This window comes from Ixodes scapularis, unplaced genomic scaffold (genome assembly GCF_016920785.2).
Source record: "Ixodes scapularis isolate PalLabHiFi unplaced genomic scaffold, ASM1692078v2 PGA_scaffold5__190_contigs__length_132052651, whole genome shotgun sequence".
In the NCBI taxonomy this organism is placed as follows: Eukaryota; Metazoa; Arthropoda; class Arachnida; order Ixodida; family Ixodidae; genus Ixodes; species Ixodes scapularis.
This window is the reverse complement of record NW_024609880.1, coordinates 93368562-93378747: the sequence shown is the minus strand read 5'-3', so window position 1 is coordinate 93378747 and position 10186 is coordinate 93368562. Positions and strand designations below refer to the sequence as shown.

General features: G+C 48.2%; 1 protein-coding gene across 1 annotated transcript in view; it reads left to right on the top strand.

Moving 5' to 3' along the window:
• The first annotated feature begins 2531 nt into the window (after positions 1 to 2531).
• LOC120849588 (twist-related protein 2) overlaps positions 2532 to 10186 on the top strand; it is a 58846-nt gene continuing 51191 nt past the window's right edge. Inside the window, exon 1 of the mRNA XM_042293806.1 lies at positions 2532 to 3284. Coding sequence (XP_042149740.1) covers positions 2640 to 3260 — 621 coding nt within the window. The 5' untranslated portion in view covers positions 2532 to 2639 and the 3' untranslated portion in view covers positions 3261 to 3284. The remainder of the gene's footprint in view (positions 3285 to 10186) is intronic.

Below are 10186 nucleotides of genomic sequence, written 5' to 3'. Positions count from 1 at the left end.
ACACAGCAGGGATGGGCAGTATTTCAAATACAAGTATTTGAAATACGTATTTCAAATACTTTGTCTATTTTGCATTTGTATTTAATTACAAATTGGGTAATGTATTTGACGTGTGTATTTAAATACTAAAACGTGGGTATTTTAAATACAATTGTAATTAAATACAAATTTGTGGGCGAAAATACATCCCTCAAATTTATTGTCACTGTCCAGAGCAGGAAGAAAACTACGTTCTGAACCGAATGCAGTGTCTCTCAATCAAGCACAAGCCTTTAGTGACTTTGTGATTACGGTGCTAGTCCAGGGCAAGAATAGTGACGAAATCAACGTTCACAGGCAGACTGGCTTATTAAGTGCCTGTGAAAACTTGTGATTCTTTCCAGCCGGATTTCCATCCATACTTTTGCCTTGGACATTCTACATGCGCGGGTCATCCAGATTTTCGTAACTGGTGCGAGTTGCAACAATAAAAAAATCTCTAGCTAGTGCTGCGCGTCTTGGTCGTCTCGGTTCTTTGTGGGCCTATATCAAAACGTAATCGACAAAAAAAGCTGCTTGAAGCTCTGTACTTTTTTCCCCTATTGCGTCCAAGCTGATTACATTTTTTTTGTGATTATATTTTTATTACGTTACTAGAGCCTCGCTCACTAACTCCCGAGTGTGCGATTCAAAATGAAAATGAGATACCCAGAAACCCGTTGCAGGTGCCCTGAAGTCGCTGACGCAAATTTTGAGGAATGTATTTGGAAAAGTATTTGGAGGAGACCAAATACATTTGGTTGTATTTGTATCTTGTATTTAAATGCTTTTTTTGGAAATGTAATTAGCTTTGTAATTAAATACGTTTTTAACGAAGTATTTTGTATTTGTATTTCGATACATATTTGCATGTATCTTGCCCATCCCTGCTACACAGCATATAAAAGAAAGAAATAGAAAGAGAGATAGAGAAAAGATAGGATGGGGGGGGGGGGGGGGCGACAGAAAGTAAATCCGTAGGTCGCCATCCAGTCGACAACAACAGCAACAGTACAGCAAGTCGGCTTCTCAGGGTCAGCAGGTAATCAAAGGAGGCGAGCCCGGGGAGCCTCTCCCGCTTTTAGATGTGCAAAGGCTGCGCGGCGTGTCCCCTTTCGGGAAGGGACCAGCAGGTTTGCCCAAGGATACCCGTTGCTCCAGGGCCCTGCGGCACCGACACGGGCGGTGCCGCCGCTGCGTGACAGGTTACGACGGCGACGGCTTCGGCGGTGGTCGGCGCCACGTCTCCATCGAGGGTGGGCGCCCTTCGGGGCCTTCAAAGGATATGGCTTCGGCCCGACTTTGGTGCCAGTGTGGCCGCCTGCGATTACCTGTTCGCGGTGCCGCCGCTTTAATGGTGTCTTTTTGTGTGTGTGTGCGTGTGCGGTTTGCGTATGTTATTAAAGAAAAGCATGGAAGAAATCGACGTGGCGCTTCAATCATTTAAAAAAAGATGGCGGCGGTTAGCATTAAAATAACAAACAACAATGCGTTTAAGACTGAAAAAAAAAAACTCAGAAGAAAGAAAAAAGCTAGGTCGTGAGATGGGTGTTCAGTTTATCTATTGTTCTCTCATGACGCTCAAGCATTGCAGTAATTTAAATAAAGCTAACTGAAGCAAACGCCGAGATTCCTCTTGGCGTACTTTTGATGTATGTATCTGTGCTCATGCATGGTCCCTCGTTAACGTCGAGTTAGCTATCTTAAATAACAAAGAGAAATACAAGCGACGAAACTTACAAACGATTTGAACAAGAGTACCGCCAACCACATGAACACTCCAATGGGTATAAGGGTGATTGCGCAGGCTAGCTGGTGAAGAATCATACTGAGAAACCCGTGACGAGGAGCACAAACAAGGGTACAAAAACAACACCGTCTCAGTGTGTGAGTGCATTAAATACGCTCCATTTCATTTTAACATTTTTTTTACCAAAACATAAAAAAAAACTTTAATCTTTTTATTTTGTTTTACTATTAATAAACTACAGCAAAGAGTACGTGCAATCACCCACTCTACGACGTAAATCTCATTTTTTTTTCTGGCTTCAACTCTTACTCGTTTTCTAAATCTTGCCAACCACTGCGGCGCCGTGCGGACCAAGGGCACTCACTCGCGGGGTCATTAGTTGGAAGAGTCGGCAAGACGAACAGATGCCTTCCGTTGGCGTCGTCCGCCCGGTTTCCCTCCTGCGCCGCATCCCTCACAATGGGACACCAACGCCGCGCATTATCGCGGCAGCCACATCACTGAACCACGCCACCTCGACCGCCTCGGGAAGACGCCGACCACGGCAAGGCATCGGGTCCCCTAAAAAAAGCCGCCAAGAGGAGAAGGATAATGAGAGAGAGGGTGTTCATTCTGAAGTCCCGTAAAGCCCCGAGACAGGCCTTGCCCCCCTCCCCTCACCCAACCGCTCTCCGGAAGCCCCATTGGCTCGTCGGGGGAGGGTATACGGTGCCCGGCCCTCCAATCCCCACCCCTGGAGGGATTACTAAAACAAGAGTTCTGACTCCGCTTGCCATTTTTTGTCGATCCGTCACGTCGGCGAGCGACGCACCACCTCTCCGTGGGACACATCTTCACCGAGGGCTTCCCGCGACCGGCACGAGACTCCACGATGCCGCACACCGCCAGCATCTTTCCGATCCAGGAAGACAGCAGCCTGTCGCCCGTGGATGGACACACGATGCTCCCACTACCAGTTCCGTTCAGAGGCCTCCATCATAATCATCACCACGTGACGCACCACATCCACCATCCACGGGACCATATGAACGGCGAGATGACACAGCTGCCCCAGCAACCGCAGGGTACGGACAGCTCCTTGACGATACAGCTGGCGGCGAAGCGGCGACGGCACCACCAGAGAATCAAGAGGGACTCGGACGCCGAGTCGTCGGACGGTTCCGGCTCCCGGTCGCGGAAGAAGCCCTGCCAGAACTTTGAGGACCTCCAGCACCAGAGGATGCAGGCCAACGTGAGGGAGCGTCAGCGGACGCAGTCGCTGAACGAGGCGTTCACGTCCCTGCGGAAGATCATCCCTACGATGCCGTCGGACAAGTTGAGCAAGATCCAGACGCTCAAGCTGGCCTCCATGTACATTGCCTTCCTGTTCGAGGTGCTCAAGAGCGACGAGCACGAGAGCAAGCTGAGCAGCTCGTGCAATTTCATCGCCAACGAACACTTGAGCTACGCTTTCTCCGTCTGGAGGATGGAGGGAGAGTGGTCCGGACTCTGATGACACGCGCCGCGACAGTCTCTGGTGAGTGCCCCATTTCTCCGATTGATCTCATGCATTGTAGGGGCTCTCCAAGCCTGCCTGCAGGACCGCCCACATGTTGAAACATTGGGCATTTGCCGTTGCAGCATTGGTGAAAAGCCGTTTATGTATACGTAATTGCGTTGTATATATATATATTTCGAGAGCAGAAGTTTTAGTCAGCCCCAATAAACATCTGGTTTCTCCAACGTAGATGATAATTTAGCCAGTGCACCACGACAGCTAGTATGGTCTCAACATGCATCAAACATTATACACGACTGCAGGCCGATACGATACTCGATCGTCCGGATCGAAACGACTAGGTGTGGGAACTGAGCCTAGGATCGCTGGGTTCGGCAGCGCGACCTCTTGTTCCACGTACTCCGAGCTGCGATGAGCTAAGGCACTCTGCAATCAATCCTTCTCAATCCACACGCGCCAATACCAAGAAATCGAAAGTTGCTGACGAAAGTGGAATAGCGGTACGTCGGGCGTAGAGTTTTAATTTTCTTAAAAGGCACATCAAACGAATTTTTGGCTGGGATAAATGAATTTAGATTGGTATTTTACTAATAGCATATCGTTTAGTGGGCCAAAAGAAAGAAGGTAAAAAGTCAAAAGCCTGATTTTCGGTACGAAAATTTGAAAACAGCGGACTATTTCGTAACTCCTTCCCTTCGACAGACCTTTCCAGCGGCAGTCTCGAATGACGCGATTTACGGCGCACGTTCCTGGTGGATGGATGGATGGTAATGGCTATATATACCCTTTGTAACGGGCGGCAGCTTGCGCCACTTAGCCTAACATTTTCATCAACCCTTCTATTTTTTTTTTAAATTTGTATGAATTTTTTATAACAAACCCCCCTCTCTTTTAAATTGAATTTATTGCCTATTTTTATATGTATTTTTTTTATCCTTCCCTAGATCTCTTTCACCAATCTTCCAATCTCCTCTTAGTTACCGCAATTCTTTCCCTATCCATTCGTCTATCCATGTCCGGAAAACCCAGTGCCCCCTCCAAATCCGTAGTCATCCCCCCCCCCCCCCCCAAGAGGGTGGGACGAAGCCCCGTGCACCTTAAAATTACATGTTCTATAGTTTCCCTTTCACGGTTGCATACGTCGCACAGAGTGTCTACTGCCTGAAATTTAGCCCTATACGTTTTCGTTCGCAGCACCCCCGATCTAGCCTCAAACAACAAAGAGCTCCCCAGTGAATTATCATACCAGCAGTTCCTTCTTCATTTCTTGTTTTTGTGCCCTGCATATTGCTAAAGCTGATTTCCCCTGCATTCTCTCTTCCCACAATTTCCTCTCAGTTTCCTTTACTCCCTTTCCAAATACTGATACGCTCTGATCAGCTCCATCTCGTTGAATGTATTTAAATCTCAGCTTGCGGGTTCGGTTTGTCCACTTAGTGTTTCGACTTTTCATATATAGATACTGGTACACTTTCGCTGCCCACCGTGTATCCTCAATTTCAGCTAGTCGTTCAAATTTTACTTTACTGTTCGCTTCTCTACTCTCGAAAGATGCCCAAACCATATCCCCCTGTACTCCCTCATTTGGTGTATTCCCATGTGCCCCCAATGCCAACCTACCCACACTCCTTTGCTGTATCTCTAAACCTGCCTGAATTTCTGGCCTCATACACAATATAGCATTCCCAAATGACAGTCCTGGCACCTTGACCTCCCTTCCCTACACCCCTAACAACTTCATATCTATTAGTTCCATAGTGCCCTGTGTTTCATGATAGCCGGATCTCGTTTCCCCTTCTTTATTATAATATCTTCATGGTTTTTTAGACACCGTCTTCCTTCACTTAACCATACTCCCAGATATTTGCACTTTTCTACGTGTTCTATTAATGTGTCCTGTATCTCCAGGGGCTCCCCCTTCTCGTCGTTGAAAACTATTATACCAGACTGTCCCCACTAAATTTTAGTCCTAAATTGTCCCCTTCCCTGCTGCAAATTTTAATCAGTTCCTGTATTGTCTCACGACTTTCTGATACAAGTACAATGTCGTCTGCGTACATTAACCCTGGCAATACTTGATTTACTTTATGTCCTTCCTCCATGTAAGTCAGGTCAAAACCTAGGTTGCACCGTTCTAAACCTTTTTCCAAATCACTGAGGTATATCATAAAAAGCAGGGGAGACAACGGGCAACCCTGTCTAAGACCTCTTTTTATTGCTGCTGGTCTTGTAATTTCGGCTTTCCATGTTATAACCACCCTATTGTCCGTATAAACCCGTTCTAGAAACTTAACCATGGTTCCCTCTAGCCCATATCCCTTCAGTTGGTTCCTGAGTTTTTCCTGATTCACATTGTCATATGCCCCTTTGATGTCTAAAAATGCCCACCTTTGACTTGTCACTGCTATCTCTATGCACTGAGTGATTACGAATACATTATCATCTAGTCGTCTGTTTTTCCTGAAACCGTTTTGAAGCTCCCCTAGAATCTGCTTTCTCTCTGCCCATTCTTCCATTCTTCTTTTTTGCAATTTGCATAGCTAGCCTGTATATTACTGAAGTTACTGTGATTGGTCGGTATGATTTAATACTGTCTTTGTCTCCCCTGCCCTTATATAACAATCTCATCCTGCTCAATTTCCAGTCACTGGGTACCTCCCCTCTCATAAGTGTCTGGTCAATCACCTGCCTTAGTTTCAATTTGCTTGTTTTGCCTAGCATTTTTATCAATCACATTGGTATGCCGTCTGGACCTGTCGCAGTTCCAGCCGGAACCCTTCCTTCTGCTTTTTCCCACTTACCAGAGGTCATTTCTTGTTCTTCACTATGATCCTCTTCTTGTGTTGTGTAGACGCTACCATTCCCTACGGCCTGATCTGATTCTAACTCCGAAAATGCTGCTTCGATTGTATGTCTAATGCATTCTCTTGCCTCTTCCCCCTCTACCTTTGTCCCTTCCTGTGTGGTTAGTGTCCGCTGGTACCTTTCGGTCTTTTTTTCCCTGCGCACTGATGTGTTCCCAGAACCTTTTTGCCGCATTCCTATCCTTCTGGTTTATCTCTATTATCCACTGGACCACTGCCCTCCCAATTTTGGCCTGTATTAATGCTGATGCCTCCCGCTTTCTTTCCTGAAATTCCTCCCATTTCGATGCTACTTCGTCTAGTGTGGCCCCCTTTTTCTTTGCCCATCTGTGTTCTTTAGCTGCCGCCTGGCGTCTCGATATTGCTGCCTTACCCTCTTTATTCCACCAGCTTTTGAGCTTACATTTTAGTTTTCTTCCTTCTTGTTTGATTCGATATTTCTCTAATGGTGAATTCCACTCGTAGATCTGGAGCGCTTTCCAAAATCCGCGAGGGAGGCGAAATTCCGCTCCGTGGGACCCGCTCCGAATCGACGAGGGGAAGATAAACTTGCATTTTTGGAGCGACCTCCCCCAGACCCCTTCCCACCCCTTCTCCCTCCGCCGTACAAAACGGCCGCTGCTCGAACTTCACCAGTCCCCCCAACGCCTCAGCCGGCTCATCTTTCCGACGACCAGTGACGACTGTCACTGCTTAGCTGCAGAAGTAACACGCGACACAGGCCGGGCGAACTTATACGTACCACGGCGCCCATGTCACAAATAACGAAGACGTCCGCGTTCGGCACCGTCACATACCTTTCGGCCGCCTCGAAGCGGCGGGGCACGGACAGCGATTGCCAGCGGTGGAGTTCAGATTTCTAGTACGACTTTAATAAACACAGAGGTAATAAACCCTCAGTTGCGCAGTCGTAACCTAACCACTTCTTGCTTTATTTCACGGGAAAACGCCGACGGAATGCAGTGCAAAAAGGTAAACAATCACTGGCTGCAGAATGAATAGGCCTAACCTTGCGTCTGCCTCCGGCCTTTCTGTCGTTCCTTTTCTCGTTCTTCCTCTTGCGATCACAGAGTCAGCGCTTACGATTTGCCTCGCTCCACATTCCCTGCTTTTTATCCCTGATCTATGCGAAGTAGAAGCGCTGGAGTCGTCACAATCCAGAGTAAACAACCGACGCACCAGAACAGATCCAACTCCGACCCGACCGGTCCGCCGATCTCTCCAACCTCGCCGCGCATGCGCACCGCCGATTTAGACGGAAATCACGTGGGCCGCTCAGTCAACTTCCGGAGAGATCTGTGAAACCCCGCAGAGCAAGTTCGGCGGAGTTTGGGGCGCTCCGTGGAGTGGGCGCTGCCAGAGATCTACGAGCGGAAGATAACCAACTTGAGCCATGGATCTGCGAGCGGAATATGCGCGCTCCAAATGGAGCGCTTTTGGAGCGCTTGAGATCTGCGAGCGGAATTCACCATAACTCTCTTTTGAAAACACTAATTAAGTCTTCATATGTCCATTCTCTTACCAGTTGCTTGGATACTATGTTCTCGATTTGCTTAGATACCTCCTTTTTGTGCCTTCCTCATCTATTTCCATGCCTCCTATTCTGTTGTATATCTTACGCGACATTAAACAGTAGTCAATAGTCGAGTGAGAGTTCTTTCTTTCCCATGTTATTTTTCCATCACATTTTACCTGAGCATTAACCAATACCAGATCGAGAGCTTCGCAGAACTCCTCTAACATCCTCCCTGTTGTATCTGTATGTCCATCAAAGTCTCCCAAATGTGCATTCATGTCCCCCAAAATAATTATGTCCTTGTTAGTGCCGATTTCCCTAACGTCTCCTGATATACATGTCAAGTGTTCTGCACTTTCCTCGATCCCCTGCATCACTCCCTGTTTTTAGATAAACAAAACCCAAGATTGTGTCCAGACCCCCAATATTGCCTTTGACCCTGCAGTTCCCTGCAGCCCTCTTGTTCTTTTTCCCATTCCTGACCCTTAACTAACACCCCTAATCCCCCTCCTTTGCGTTCCCCATTGGCCCGGTTGCATCCCATCCAATGATATCCCGGTATGTACGGTGGTTCTTCCATATCCCTCAGATGTGTTTCTGCTAATCCATACACTGCAAAGTTTTCGGTCTCTAATTGCTCCTCAATCTCCTCCCACTTTATTCTGTTCCTGCCCCCCTGCATGTTTATGAACCCTATGTTAAGCTGTTCCTTTTTCCTAGTCCTGCGAGGCTTCCTCTCACCCTCCGAAACCCTCCCCTGTGTATCTGCATTTTGGCCCTCATTCACACCGGCACCCTCAGGGCTCTGGGACCCCCCAAAAAATGTACGATGTGACGTCCAATCCTATCACCTACCATGCTCCCAGTGATTCCACTGTAGTGGATGTCCCATGTAAAAGGGTCGGAGCGAGCCTCGTACACCACCATGTTGACATTACTCCGTACCCAAATCGTCGGCTCAACCCCCTTATCACCCGGTTTGCTTCCACTACCCGCTTCTTTATCTGCAAAGACTGTCCCCAGACCTCTGGGATGGTGCATATTAGCACATGCACAGTCTCAGAGACCTCCCTCAGCTTACGTAACCCCAACTCTGTCTGCCTGGCGAGGTTCTGGCTCCGTCCCTTCAACGCATCATTTAGTCCTGCGTGTATTACAACTAGGTTCTCTCCCTCCCTGTTTTCCCACACCTCATCCTTCGCTTTGGCCATAGCGTCTACCATGCACTTTCCTGACTGAGCCACTACATTTACCCTCCCATCCCCTTTCACCCTGTCCAGCAGCCCCTCCCTAACCCTTGTTATGTTCGAGTCTCCTACCACCAGCACCCTCTTAACCCCCGACTGCCTGTCTTCATCCCCTCCGGCTATCTGTGCTTTCTCTGCCTCAACTTCTGCTGCCTTCCTCGACCCCTGCTGTGTTGCAGCACTATACAGCTGTGCAGGCTCCTTTCCTACACAATTAAACACTCCGTCACACCTGTCTGCCGCCCCCACCGCCGTCTTCTCTGCCACCTCCCCCTTTTTCTTATTAACTACTCCTGTCAGTTGCTGCACCATCTCCTCACACTTCTTCTTGTGCTCATCCAACTCCACCTTCCACTACTCCACCTGTCGCTCAAGTTCGGCTCGCTGTTCCCGTTCTCGCCTCAGCTCTCCCGCCACGCTATCTACCTTACTTTCCCATTCCCTGGTCATCTCCTCTACATCCGCTTCGGCCCTCTGAATCAAATCTCCCAACTGCGCCTCGAGCTGTACCCGCTTCTCCCGCTCTACCCCTATCTCCCGCTTCAACTCCTGAACCGTATCCGCCCATTCCCTTCCTATTCTCCCAAAACCAAGTTCTATCTTCTCGCAACTCCGGCAGGTAAAGCTGCTCTCCTCGGCTTCTGCTACAGTTTTGAACTCCGTCTATATTATGCAGCACCAACGGCCACACTCCTCACACTCCACATTGGGTCCTTCTTTTACTTTAGGCTGCGCATCCTTCTTCTTTCATGTATTCACCATTGTCTACCTACACACAGCGCGACCCCATGACAAATATGGTAACCGGACAAAAGCTCACCCGTTTTTTCACAGACCCGGACAAAAGCTCACCTCATTTTTTTTTTCTTTTGCTACCCGGGCGAAACGCGGGCTGAAATAAAGTGCGGAAGCGATGGACATTTCAACATTTTTAGGTGAACATGTACCCCATTCCACGCAAAGGTATACGGCTGATCGAATGCCATTCCGTCGAAATACGTTTTAGAGAACGAGCATGTTTTATTGAAGCACGGTTTAGAGAAAACAGAGCTTCAGTTTAGAGAAATGCCGTTTATCGAAAATGGGACGCTATCTAAAAAAGGCTTTTCTACTTCGTGCGTGTATCACTGGTGCGCGTGATAACACAAGCCCCTGCTGCGCTACCGCCGCCTCGCGGCGGCAGTCTTCGGCGGCTCATTGCAAAAATGTTAACTCACCTGATTATCCATTCCGTACACGCCGCTTCGCGGCGGCCGAATTTGCTATAAGAAGTCTCATCGCCTTTTTCACTCA